Below are 14191 nucleotides of genomic sequence, written 5' to 3' on the forward strand. Positions count from 1 at the left end.
ACACTTCTATCTTAAAAAAAAAAAAAGTAATACTTTAGTTGGGGTTGGCTAAAATTACCACATCATTAATATATATTAAATTGGGCCGACAATTTGCCAAATTATATGACTATAATTAAGGTTAAATGGCTTTAAGAGGCGACACGCGTTTAAAAACAACGCAACGCACGTGACGTGACCACGCCTCTAAACGATACGTCACGTGTACGTGACGATCAGGGCGTGTTGTGCGTGAGGTGCAACTAGAGGACGACAAACTGTTCGGTGTCCAACATTCAGCCGGGAGCTCACGAGAAAAGGACCGAGGCTGTTCAGACGGACGTAGATAACGTTGCGTCAATTCGACGAGTTCGTAAAATATTTAGTACATTTTCCAAACCATGAAGTTATTATGGGCTGTCGGCGCCCTTCTGCTGAGCTGTTGGAGAGCCAATGCATCCACAGGTAAAAGATTTTTTTTTTTTTTTTTAAAAGTCAGCCATGTTGGGTGAAGATGGTAGACTTTACCCTGAATTACGAGCATTACAAATGTTTGTTCGGTGCCCCGCCGTGTTACGAGAGTTACGGTTTCCGACCAGTGAATATCGTCTTCGAGCTGCTACCGAGATATAAAAAAAAAAAAGTAAATCCTTCTCCCGCCGTTAGGAAGAAACACGTATGTGGCCGTTAGCTGTATTTTTTTTTGGCGTTAGCATTAATGCTAGCGAAACATTTAGCTTATTTGCGCTCTCGTAAACCCTCGGGGGCCGCTTCGTCACCGTGTTTATCCGGCTACGATTTGTCCTTTTTGAACCCATTTCGCCTGTCGCCGTTTTACAAAAAAAAAAAAAAAAAAAAAAAGGTATTTTTGATATTTGCCAAACGTTAGTAAATATTAACCGCATTCACGTGCGCTCCGGTGTTAACTTCCAGCGTGTGGTCGGTCCAGCAGACGTTTGCTGCTCCGGCTGCTGTCAAAAGGAAACTTCGCGGTTGCTGACCAGCTCGTATTTAACTTTAGGTCGTCTGTCCTTCTTTTTTTTTTTTAAATTAACCACTCTTAGAAATAAGCTCGGTTCTTTTCGGTGATTCTTTCCAGCAGCAGCAGCAGCCTCTTCCTGGGCTTCATAACGTCCATAACGTTCAGAGATACTCGGTCGCTTGTTCCGTCATCGGTTGTCTCTGATGGGTTTTTTTTCCCCCCACGTGTATTTGTGTGTTTTCACCTTTTGTGCCCATTTCTGGCTGAGCACCAATAACAGCTGTCACACTTAGGTGAACAAAAGAAAAAAAAAAAAAGGAGTCTCATTTCTTGAATCATCATATTTTTTTTTTTTTATCAAACCCAAGCTGAGTAATTTCCCTTTTAAATGTTGTGTCACCCCGAAACAGTTGAGAAAGATGGGGAAGTACATGTACCGACGTAATGTATTGTCATGTAATGTGTTTTAAGTCATAGGCACACTTTATTTTTGATTGGTTCCCCACTGGCAGATATAACCGATGTGACTCTTAATTTTGAAGAGTGTTGGTGCAAACAGTCGGACTGTTTTATGATTGTTATGCCCATGTTAGTTAAACGCATACAAGTAGTCACTCGTTCCTCACCTGGTCTCTTGTCAGCTTTGGAGGAGATCAGGAGTAAAATTAGATTTCCCTTGAGTTTCAGCTTCTACTCTTGCTTATCTTTGCCTTGAAAAGTAGGTTATGAGGCAGACGGGCGGATAAGGCTCCCCACACCTATTATATACCTGATGTTCAGTTCAAGTAATTTGGTAAATGGTGTTCAATACAGACTCATTTTGTTATTGACCACCATTTTGAGACTATTTTGAGCCAGCTGCTGCTTAACCTGCTCTCACTTAAATGACCCGTTTATGATAAATAAATAAAAAAAAAAAACCTGTCGCCTAAGCAGTAACATTCACTGGCTTCTTTTTCTATTTTTATTTGGTCTGAGAGTTGACATCCGTCTGTGTCAGTCTACCACATGCGTATGATTACAGTTGACAAAGTAGGCTACTTGATTATATAGACAAAATCAAATCCGAAGTCATTTTCCAAACAGTGACCTGATATTTGGCTGTGAGGAAAGCTTTAAATGGCTTCTCTAAAATGTTTCCCCATGTGTCATTTTATCATGCTGGAACAGTGCAAGGACGTTGTACTGGCTTTTCCTGTTCAATGTGAAAATGTCAGTATCCTTTCTTATGAGAGCACTGAAAGTAGCCTAAAGATTATACATTTTAGTCTTTTGTCTTTGGAACTATTTTTTTTATCTTTTCAAAAGATTCAGTGAATTCCTTCTTGAGTTGTTAATTTTTAACTAACTGGTTGAATAAAAAGTAAAAACAAACATTCTATGAATAAGATAAAGCAAGAATTCCCATAGGTTTTTTTTTTGTGAACTAATCTCATGCCATGTCTTTATCACATAAAATATATAATATTTTCTTTTCTCTAAGTTAACCTCTTTAGTTTTCAGGCCTCTCCAAGTGCATTGTTGCTGATGCTCACTCTTAAATGTCAAATACTGAATGGGAAATTTGATCTTTGAAAGTCCTCAACACAGAGAGCTGATTCTCATGTTACAGAGCAGAAGGTTATAGGTGGCAGGTTACACTGTCATCATGCATGTGCTTCATTTCTTATCACAGTTGGGACTGGGGCCAAAGACTATACTTAATTTTGAACTTTCATATAACGTGCTTTGAAGGTGACCCTTGGTAATGTTGAAGAAGCCATTCTAAACTGGGAATATTAACATGACGTACGTGTAGAGATTGAGGCACTCGTCGTCAAGTTCACAAGTATGCCTCTTGTTTGGCTTAAATTGCTATCTGGATCGGCAACATTTTTGATGTGAAGTATTTTGAAAATTGAGCATGACCATCACAAAATGAGGTCAGTCTTCTTCTTTATGGTATTGTCAAAAAATGGAAGATTTGCTCTGTAGGTTAAAAATCGGTGTGCGCACAGGTTTTGGTCAACTTTGGTCCGATTTTTTTTTTCCCTGAGAGGAGAGAAACTTGCGTTTTGAGTCGATCGACCAGACAGTTGCATTCTGCAGGCTTTATGCATCCTTGCGCAAAGCTGCGGTACTCCGAAGAGAAAAAAAACCAAAACATTTCAGGATGTCTTCGTACAACAGAAATTCAGCGTTTTGTGATCATATACCCCGTTTATACACTCGGTATTCACATCTGGTCAGTAGCCCAAAACATAACGGCTAATTAATCGGTCTTTGCTTTTACTCCTGGTGTTAAAATGAGTTCTCGTCATGTTGATTATATCCACAGTTTGATGTGATCTCAATGTGCACCTCCGTTAGTCTGGCCGACACAAATACGATGCGTCACCTGAAGCATTACTGCTGAACGGGCCTCTATTTTCTTTTTTTCTTTTTTTTCTATTGCCGAGCTAACATAACTGCTACTGCCTGTAGTTTTTCCTCATATTTTCTTCACTTTGCATTATGAGGTGGAGATAAGTGACCTTTCAACTTGCTGGGTGGATTTGTATTTGTTTGGTTTTTTTTTCCTCAAGAATGCGGTCGTGCCGTGCGGATAGTATTTACATCTGACCGTGATCAAAGGCATCTGACCCCCTTCGAATGTGGTCTGGCTGATCCAATCCGTGTGTTCAGAATTTATTTACACCCTAAGACATAGCCAGAAAATGTCCTGACACAACCATCCATACAGACAGAAGCATGATTTGACAACGTAATCAAAATGACCAGCACTTCAGTGAATATTCAGATTTCTTTCTAAATATTTAATGCAGTCATTTATGTGACAATTAAAAAAAATAAACGTTTTGATTGTTATTCCCATGCAAATGCATTGACAGCCGATACTGAACGTTTCTGTGTTTGCTGTAACTTCCTTGTACAGCTATGCCATGTGCATAATGTCCCATTAATAAATGGCTGAATTTCCTAAGTAATAACCCGTCTTGGCCTAGGTGAACACGGTGACCACTGTTTAACCTGGACCCACAGACAAAAGGCTCCCAGCCCAAAATGCTTGGTGCATTTTTCATGCATTTTTATTTTTTGTATTTTATATCGTGTAACGTTTTTCATCTCAACCTCATCTGCCTTTTTTTTCTCACGTTCCGTTTCATTCTTTGCATGTTTCATACATTTAATGGGAATGCTATTATTTGCTTTCAGTGTTTTACTGTCGTTGTCTCCCATATGTTTGGTTATTGCTGCCTTTAGGGAGGTCTCGATCATGCTTTTTTGCCAGCAGTTCCAACATGTATATTTGTGTCATTACTAATACAAAGTATGGCAGGCAGTTAGTCTTTTTAATCCAGTATAACACTAAATTTAAAGCTTTTACATGGCACAAAAAAACATATTATGGACCTAATCTGGTAAATTAAGTTGATTAATATACAGATTCAGCCTATAACAGACAGGATCAGCCAAACCTAATGGCACTCTGCTCTAACTAATATAAATGGGTTGGACAAAATTTTAGAAACGCTTAATTCCATACCGAAGTGTGATTCAATACAATTCAATTGCAACAAAGCCTCCAGCAGGTTGCTGTATTAGAGATAAACTGGTTTAGTTAGGATGTACATGGTATATTGGAAAATGAGTGACTCCGATTAGCCCGGGTCATCCCTAATTGCCTTTTATGTTGCAATTTGTATATTCACTTTAATGGGTCAGAGTACCAGGAATTATCAAAACATATCCCCAGAAATACTCGGGTGAAAATGTTGCTCTGATCTGTGTCTGCCTTTTCTATGTGCTTACCTACATATTTTCATTTCATTTGTGTTTTATTAACTGTCTCTTTTCTTTCTCTTTTCTATATGCTTGTCTTTTATTTATTTCCCCCCCCCCCCCCATCATTGCATTTGATCATCAATCCATGCAATCGCCTGGTTTGCTTTAAACCCACCACATTCACAATGTCTGAACATGCTGGGCTGACTGTAAATGGCGCTCAGCGGGTTTTACCAAGTCACCACTGTCTCAGATGAAGCTGATCAGTGACGGTGCAGAGCTGCATTGCGAGGTGGTAGGGAACCCCATCCCCGAGGTGCAGTGGTGGTTCGTAGAAGGTGAGGAGCCCAACGAGACCTTCACCCAGCTGTTTGACGGGGCACGGAATAACCGCGTGCAAATAAATGCCACGTATGTAGCACATGCCACCAGCACCATTCACCTCAATAGCCTCTCCCTCGACGACTCGGGCACGTACGAGTGTCGCGCTTCCAACGACCCTGACCGCAATGAACTGAAGAAGACGCCAAAAATCAAGTGGATCCGCTCGCAGGCAAACATTATTGTGATCGAAAGTGAGTGGCAGAGGAAGCGTGAGGAGACTCCGGTCGAAGTAGCTGACTGTTATCTCCTCATTAGTAAAGTCCCGGACATCCAGCTCCCGTTCTACTCATCTGCCATGTTTCCTGGTCCAGTAGCCTCTCCATCCTGCTTCCCCCCCCCCCCCCCCACCCACCCACCCACCCAGTACACAGTCTCCCCCTCCTCCCTTCGAAAGCTCCAAGGTTGTCCTGTAGTAGAATTTGAACCTGGTCATAAAGCATGGCCGCCCTCCTCCCTAATCCTGTATCACCTGACACAGAATATCTCTTCAATCTGATGCCTTTTTTTTCCCCCCTTGTTTTAAGCCTTAGTTACCACGATGGTTTTCTTTCATATAATACGGGTCATAAGGTTGGGCATTTGCAAAGGGCTACTGCAAAACCATAATTTTGAATGAGCAAAATGTGATATTTAATCATTTTGACTGAAAACAAAAAGGGGTGTCAGACTACTTTGCTAGTGTTGCCTTTTGGTAGATATTTATTTCGCTTGCATTTTCCTTGATTAATACTAACATTGGCAATGCCCCTTTTGTTAGTGCTTGTAGACCATTCCAGTGGCTTATCGTCTTATGAACTGTCGGCACAGAAGAATGCAACTCATTTGTAAAGATCGATCAAGCCATGGGGCATCTTCCTGCCTTGTGGCCCGGTATTATCTTTGTCATTTAAGAAGAATTGGTCAGTTTCTTCACTTTGAAGCAAAACAACTTTATTGTAAAAGCTCTATTTCAATATTACCTATAAATCATGGGATTGGCAGTGAAACTGCCAATAATTTTTTTTTTTATCTCCCTCTTGTTGCTTCTTCTGCACGTGTTTATTAAAAGATCTTTTCCCTTTGATCCCTTTGTAGTTTACTTTATCTATTACCTTTCCAGTACAACTCCTTCTTCCTCCCATTCTACGGTTGGTGGAGCAGATCTCCCTGTTTTGGGGAGCTCTTTCCACCTTTCTTGGAAAGTTCTGTGTGTTTTGTACAGAACTTGTGCATGTGTCACACCGTTTTGTTGGCTTGATTTGTGAGTGAATTTGTTTTCTTTCTCAACTTGGTAAGTGGTTGGAACACGTTAAGGACTTAGTTGGCCATTCTAAGATTTCGGTCTGACCAGTCAACACTCAACAATTGTCTTAACAAAAAAAAAATGACACATTGTTTTCCCAATCCATATTCCCACCTGGCAACGGTAAGAAAACTATAACTAACTGGAAAACAAGGATATCAGTGTCGTGCATACTTGACCTCTGCATACATGAAAAAGGTTTTTGCTCATCAGTGTGACAATAGGGTTGTTGTGTACATGATGTGCCACATGACATGTCATTCTCTTAAATCTTTCATTTCACTTAAGACAGCTGTTGAGTGTCAAGACAAAATGTAAATTAAACTATCGCCTACCAAAAAAAAAAGATGCATTCATCGGCTGATGCATTTCAAGGCAATACTTCTTCAGAGCCATTGACTTCCAAACTTTTACAAATTGTGTGCAATATTTTCAAATTTTATAAGGATGACGGCTAATTTAATTCCCCCCCACTCTCTTTTATGTTCAGCTCCAAACATTGTCACTGAACCGTCTGAGGTCACCAACCAAACCTCTGCTGTGCTCAGCTGCAACTTGACGTCCACCCTCCCCATCACTGGCTCCTACTGGAGCCACAACGGCAAAGTCATTGAAACGTCCAGATCCCAAAAAGACGACTCTTACACACGCCTTCAGTAAGTCATTACATTCATCCATGTGCCATACGGGCAAATCTGTCCTGCGGTTACTGTGGCACATTCCAGTATATGCCGTACCAGAAGCTATCAAGCCAAAGACCTGTTGTGGACAATGGTGCAGTCCACTGATAAGGCAGCAATGAACGATTGAACTATACAAGTAAATTGACTTGAATACTTTTAGGAGGCTGAAAGACACAATTGGCGTAGAAGGCGTCAAATTGTTATTCTCTCTGTAATCGAGCTGGGTTTGCGTTGCACTTCTTGTGCTCGCCTTTAGTCTCCTTTCCTTGCTCCTTTTTAGTCTCGCGTATATGCAGTCCATTTCTGTCTTTGTTACCACAGTATATTGCCGTCTTTATCTTCAAACGTCCTCGCCCTCGCACTTTGCCTTTTGCATGCGTGCCCCCCCCCCCCCCCCAAACACCCACTCCCCTCCCCCCCTCCCCCCCCCCTGGCTGCCTCCATTAGCAGCAGGGCTAGGGGCGCCATTCAGGCATTCACTGCTCTTGATTAGTGGAGAGATGTGCCGTGCAGACGTGCAGCTTTGCCGGTAGTCTTGGCAGCGGGGATAAGCGCCCTCAGCAGCGCGCTCACTTGGGCTGACCTTAATTCCCCATTAGAGGGAGAAAGCTGGACCGTGCAAGACGGTACCACCAAACAAAAGTGGGATTGTGATTTAAGAGGGGAAATTTGAAATATTTGTTGGGTGGACAAGCAGATTTAGTTTTACCCCAGATCTTGAGAATAAACAAGGTTCTGTTGTGGATTTTCCACTGAACTAAGTGGGAAAACTAATCACCATCATTAAAGTGGCTTCAGCCGTTAGTCACAAGTCAACTTCTTTGTGCTAGATGCATCGTTCTGGGGGAAACAAAAAAACCACTTGTTTTCTGTTGACAGGGAGTGTCGCGTAGAGTTCTTAAATCCTTAATTGTTGTTGTTTTTTGTTTTTTTTTCCCCAATAGTTTGGACAAGATCACCTACAGCTCCAGTGGAAAGTATGAATGTGTATTTCTTACTGAACCACAGGTGAAGCAGACAATTGAAGTCAAAAGTAAGTTAAAAAGATTGCACATTTCAAGTTGATTTCGCTGCTCATTTTAAAGTTCTTGTCCATGTTTATGTTGGCGCTTTAACTTGCAGTTATTCAAATGTTATCTTTTTATAGTATTGATGATGTAGCCTTTAGACTAAAGTGCATAATTTAAATTACATTTCCCTGTTAGAAGTGGCGGTTCGGACGGCCTCGTCTCACGAAGCATCAGACGACGTTCTGTCCTGATTATATATATATATACGCCGACGCTGCGGCTACCTCGGTGGTCTAGTACGGGTCCGGGTGTGGCCTTTCCTTCACAACACCAAGGATTACGTGTCCTGAATGAATATCCTGCTGAATGCTTGGAGCTGTGATTATAAAAGGAACAATAAGGGGTTTCCCTCCGTTTCTGCTGGGAGCAGGCTGATATTTACCGTGCATTTTCACGTAATTTTGTACTATTATCGTCACGATATCTATTTTAAAATTCACTGTGTGGCTTAGAGAATACCAATCACAAAACATTGGATCATGAAGCTTATCGTGAAGCGCCAGAGGCTTAGGTGATGTGAAAAAAATGCATTATTGACATAATGGTTATTGGGGCGGTGGTGGGGGTTTTCAAAATAAAATACCCATGTGAAAACTCCCGGTCGTAAAAAAAACAACAACGTTACATCACCGTCTACGCCCGCAGTCAAAATTTGGACAAGAAATGCATTGTCCTCACTCTACAGCCACGGCATGTGAAATAGTTACACAATAAATAGGAAGATTCATGTTTTTAATGACTAAAACACACTTAATGATTATTTATGAAAAGTGTTGTGTTTTAAATGTGTCGTCAAAACAACAACAACAGTCAGTCCTACGATGTTTTTGCAGCGTTTGTCAAAAATATCGAGATAATTCATCCGCATCGCTCCGCCCCGCACGGGACTCGATTAAACAAAATGGATCGTTGTAATTTAGTTTTATTCGGTGTCTTTCAATAGTTGTGTGAAGTTGCCTCCCCCCCCCCACAGGTTAAACTGTCGGGGGGGGGGCAGTTTGTTATTTAAATCACAGACTCTCGTATCGTAATCAGAACGCGTTTCTCTTCTCTCTGCAGCTCTTCCCCATGTTTCTGCCTATAAGCACTCTGAGCATGGCAACGAGAAGGACAACGGTGTGATGGTGTGCGCGAGTCACGGCTATCCGCCGCCCACCGCCTGGTTCTGGTTCAAAGAGGAAGATGGCACCCAGAAGGTACGTGTCCGTCCACCGGGCTCAGAATTGTTGTTCTGAACTCAGCATTTCAGTTACCGACGTGATCGTCCCTCATTTGGAATCCTCAAATCAAATGATGGAAGAACTGCTTGTCGGTCTGCGTGTTACTAAATTGTTAAAACGCAACCCCCCCCCCCCAGTCGATCATCAACGGCACTGGCGACAAATACGAGATCAAGAGCACCCCCAACAAGACCACGCTGACCATTAATGACCTGAGCATCCAGAACGACATCGGCTACTACATCTGCTCCGGAACCAACGACCTCGGCACGAGTAGCGACAAGATCCACCTGCGCGTCCGCAGTCGCTTGGCTGCCCTCTGGCCCTTCCTCGGCATCGTGGCTGAGGTCATCATCCTTGTGACCATCATCTTCATCTACGAGAAGAGGAGAAAGCCCGACGATATCAGCGACGGTACGTACGCCACGTCGCCTCCAGCACCACATGTTATGTCGACCGCTGGGCCACGCTCGCGCCGAATATCACACGGAAATAGCACAACGTATGAAGAGCGGCGATAACCAGCCACTGACCATCATCTCTTAGTGCTATAAAGTGATTCTGATGCCATTATTTGGTCTTCTAGATTGTATTTAATCTCTTTTGAGGACGCCCGGCGCAGCACACCACCACGCTGTCCCTTTTTGGTTTTTTTTTTTTGACAGTCCCACTTTTGTGTGTAAACAGCCACTGTTGTATATCGGCTGGCCACAACGGTTGGCAAATTCCAAACCTTGTGATTTTAAAAACAAAAATCTTCATATTATTATTATTATTAGTTTGCTGTAAAAGTGGCTGTGAAAATATCCACAAGGAATCGAATATATATATATATACACATTTTTAGTTATTTCTCTACCTGCAACTAAACTGTGCCACTTACCTTTTTGTGGGTGAAGCTTTGTCCTCTGTCATAATGTGGAGAGAATCCAAAAAGTCATTTCACCTCATGAAACAAAACACATTAAACTGTGGACCTCGTTTATCGAGTTCAGGACATTGAGTGCTCCACTTTTCTTTACAGGGCGACGTATAGACTGTAGCTGCATGCATTCAACGTGAAGCCGTACTGTCTTTTGGTTTCTGTCGTTATTTACATTTTTGAGATAAAGATCAGGAATTGGCTTGTGTAAACAATCTGTGATAGAAACCCTTTTTTTTTTTTTATTATTATTATTATTTACATTTTTACTTCTCTGTTCGCTGCTGATTTTGCATTTTGGTAAGTGAACAAAACTGCATGTCAGACTGAAGTGGTTGAGCTGAGATGACCCGTGTGGTAGAAGCTATGCGAGTCTGAATGAGCTGCTTTCTTAGTAACCACTTCTACGAGGAATACACTCAAAGATTTGGTCACTCTTTCACTGGCCCTGAATCTCAAATACAGGCCGAGCCTTCAATTGTTCTCCTCTGCACTTCATTTCTTTGTTCCTTTAAAACTGTGCGTTGAGCCAATGAAAGAGTCAAACGAAACCCTTGCACTAGTGCAGTGGTTTGATGTGGAATTGGGTAGGTTAAGGAGAGCTGACACAAACTGTCTGCATGCCTTCTGCATCTTGTACTTTTACGCATGATAAATGATAGGCAATCCTCTTCTCAAGACCAATATACCATTTGTGTTGTTCATCTTTTGGCCACTGAGGCGGTCTATTTCCTGCCTCATCCTGTGAATACGCGCTCTTTCTTCGCCAGTTTGAAGAGGTTTCCTGTTTTTTGGTTTTTGTTTTTGTTTGTTTGAATATAGCCCATGCAGTGTCCCTTTGGTGTCCTTTGCTTGCATTGTACGAACCTCCGTGATGCTGCGGGGTGACTCAGGGCAGCGCATAGAAATGTTCATGAATCACAGCTTTCAAACATTGTTACGTGGGCCGCCATGTCGAAGTTGATGAGTCCAGTCGACCGAGATCCTTTAAGGCAAAGCAGTCGTTTTTATTTTTGTTGTTTCATTTAAAAAAATTTTTTTTTTTAGGGTTTGGGTTATTTTAAACAGACATTGATGCCCTGCCTCTCTCCAGATAAGGGAGGGAAGTTGCGCAACAGGGGGTCACTCGGGCGAGTGTCGGACGAGGACCAGATATCAGCAGACGGGGTCCTCACTCCCGCCTCCCCGCGCACTAAAACTTTGTCATTCGGCCCTCGGATCAGACCGCCAAGAGTGCGCAGCTTTAATAACGTTGCGTTATTATTTATTCATGAGGTGGTTGGGGACATGGAGTCGTCCTGTTGGCAGCAAGTACCTGACTAGGGTCTTTTATTTATTTATTTATTTTTTTTTGGTCTGATTACGATGCCCGTCTTGCAGTGGCGACTACTGGCCGGTGGCGGACTCATCACAGACCTGACTGACACATTTCTTAGTTGGGTAGAGACCCGTTATTACAGATTTACTAAAGCAACATACAATAGTCAAAGTGACCTCCTTTAGTCACGTGTCTTTTCTAGAACACAAATGATTTACGTGTGGAATCTCTTGACGAATGATTTTTCTTCTGACTTTGTGGTATCACTGTCAGAAAAATCAAGAGGCGGGCATGCTTTCATTCACGTTGAGCTAGATTTGATCATAACCTCATTGCAGTCCTGTTGCAGAGGATGTATGTTATAACATTTGCTACCATCATCTGCAGGGGAGGGGTTGGCATGTATTACTCACACCAATCAAAGATGTAAAATCTGCTATAAACTGGCTTTGATTTTTTTTTTTTTTTTTTTTTTTTTGTGCTTTTCTTCATCGATCACTTCTTGCTGTCCAGATGACGACTCAGGATCTGCTCCTCTGTAAGTACAGCCATCGGCGAACTACTTTTTATTGTCACTTTGGAGTTTGCCTTTTGTCCCAGAGCTCATGTTGTACAATGTGTTTCAGGAAGAGCAACTCCACGAACCACAAAGACAAGAACGTGAGGCAAAGGAATTCTAACTAGAAGCTGAAAGAGGTGCGTCGAACTGCCCACTGTGGCCTACTTTTCTCGTCCGTCTTCAAGTTTATTTCCGTCTTTGAATAATACAAACATGACATAGGATATCGAAGGTTTTGATGAAGTATTGTTCACCACTCGTATCCCTCTTTTTCTTTCCTAGATTTCGGACCAGGATTCCGCTGTTGTGAGGCACATTATACTGTGCACCCTGCAATTTTAAGTACCTTTTTGTGCTTGGGTGTAAATGTTTTAAGAAGATAAGTTCCTCTCGTTTTCTTCTATATTCTTCTCCACATTGTGCAGCCAGAGAACATTAGTGTGAAAAAAAAAGAAAAGAAAAAAAAAAAAAAAAATTGGGGCAAATATTGCATGAGTTTAAATGCCGTTTTAGCCAAGTGTGTGTTTTGTTGTAAAATCATTAGAACGTTCACACGAGGAATGCTTAGTTTGTGATTTACCTTCTGTTGATGCGTACGCTTCCTACACCGACTCCACTGCTCTCAGTCTTTGCGTTTGTATTTTCTGATCTGGAACGGTTACTTTTTAAAGGGGATCTGAAACATTTTTTTGATCCCGATCCATCGCTGCCATTCTTACAGCAAAGACTGGGGTGCGTTTGAATTCACGTTTGATCTGTTCCTACGCCACCACAAACCTCCCCCGAGCAGAGTGTTTATACTTTGCCTTAACGAGCACCATTTCTCTTTTGTCTTTTTGCATTATATTACCTGTTACACGATTTCAATGTAACACTTAAGATTAAATGCAGAAATGAAAAAGATTCAATGTCTGCTAGGTTTTCTTGCCGTAAGAAATTGGTTTTGAGTAGTGACGTTTGTCCTCTGAACTTTGCTTTCATTTCCTTTTTTTTTTTTTTTTTCCTAATAACACGTTTTCAGTTGAAGCTTTTAAACAATGATTTCACGTCCTTCTCCTATTTACATATTTAAAATCGAAGTTTTAGTTGCCAAATATGTCTTCGTCACTGATTTCACATCCACGATAACAATCTATTTAAGGACCAAGTGCAAGAGATGTAACTGTTGCCTGTTGTTAAATGCAACTTTGATACTAATGTTTAAAAACTGCAGATAAACAGTAATGTGTGGGTATTTTTTTTTTTTTTTTTTTTTCACTGTGATCTGAAACATTTGTGTCTGATTGTTGGACTGTTGTCTCTCGTTTCAAAAGCCATACGTTCCCTTTAACCCGAGTAGTGTTTAAGGATGGGCGTTTCAATAATTGAACACGCGCATAAAGAGGAGGAGAGACTCGCTTGCGCTGTGAACTCGGGCTCAACAAATGCCGTCCAACTTGTAAAAACTCGCCGCCTCGGACGGAGCCGATTTAGCTCGTCTTGAGTTTCATCTTCGAGGTGAGGGCCGTCGGTCGCGTCCAACATCAAACACACTGGATTAGTGGATGGAAAATAACCTCCGGACGGCCGTGAGTCGTCTTTGCGCGTTTCTGCTGTTCACACTGCCGTAGCTAAGCTCGCACACCGCCGCACAGTTTTACCCGTCAGGCTCCAGAGTCTGGTAGCAATGGGTTCCTTTTCTCGTTATGTTGTTTATATTCTTAACGATTAATCGGAAATTGTGTTCGCCCTAGTAGTGTTGTGATTGGATGTTCCCATTTCAGAGTTCCACAAATTAAAAAAAAAAAAAGACCTGGCCAGAGTTGTGTACATTGTTGTACCTTCCGAGTACATGGAACACCACCTCTTGTACAACTTGCACAAACTGAATAAAGGTATTCAAATGAACGCCTGTGTACTCCAAACTTTTACTCCAGATGGAAAGATTGCTTAGAATATCAGGGCCCTTTTTCTATGCAGGGTAGAAGTAGGTCACGATACAAAAGAAACCTTTATTTACAATGTTAACTCTTGTGGTGGTTCACGGG

The 14191-nt window shown here is 41.8% G+C and overlaps 1 protein-coding gene across 2 annotated transcripts; it reads left to right on the forward strand.

The window, feature by feature from the left end:
* Positions 1–234: 234 nt before the first annotated feature.
* Positions 235–14051, forward strand: bsg (basigin). Of its 2 annotated transcripts, none has more exons than XM_069150176.1 (8): positions 235–444; positions 6883–7048; positions 8020–8108; positions 9205–9341; positions 9503–9779; positions 12131–12143; positions 12232–12301; positions 12447–14051. In XM_069150176.1, exons 1-7 carry the CDS (start codon positions 381–383, stop codon positions 12287–12289), a joined length of 804 nt encoding a protein of 267 aa, XP_069006277.1. In that variant the 5' UTR covers positions 235–380; the 3' UTR covers positions 12290–12301; positions 12447–14051. The 2 variants fall into 2 exon arrangements, with proteins under 2 accessions (XP_069006277.1, XP_069006276.1); XM_069150175.1 differs by having other exon boundaries at positions 236–444; positions 12119–12143.
* Positions 14052–14191: the final 140 nt, after the last annotated feature.

This window comes from Embiotoca jacksoni, unplaced genomic scaffold (genome assembly GCF_022577435.1).
Source record: "Embiotoca jacksoni isolate LCO1_2020_lvr unplaced genomic scaffold, fEmbJac1.0.p SCAF_16, whole genome shotgun sequence".
NCBI classification, from domain to species: domain Eukaryota; kingdom Metazoa; phylum Chordata; class Actinopteri; family Embiotocidae; genus Embiotoca; species Embiotoca jacksoni.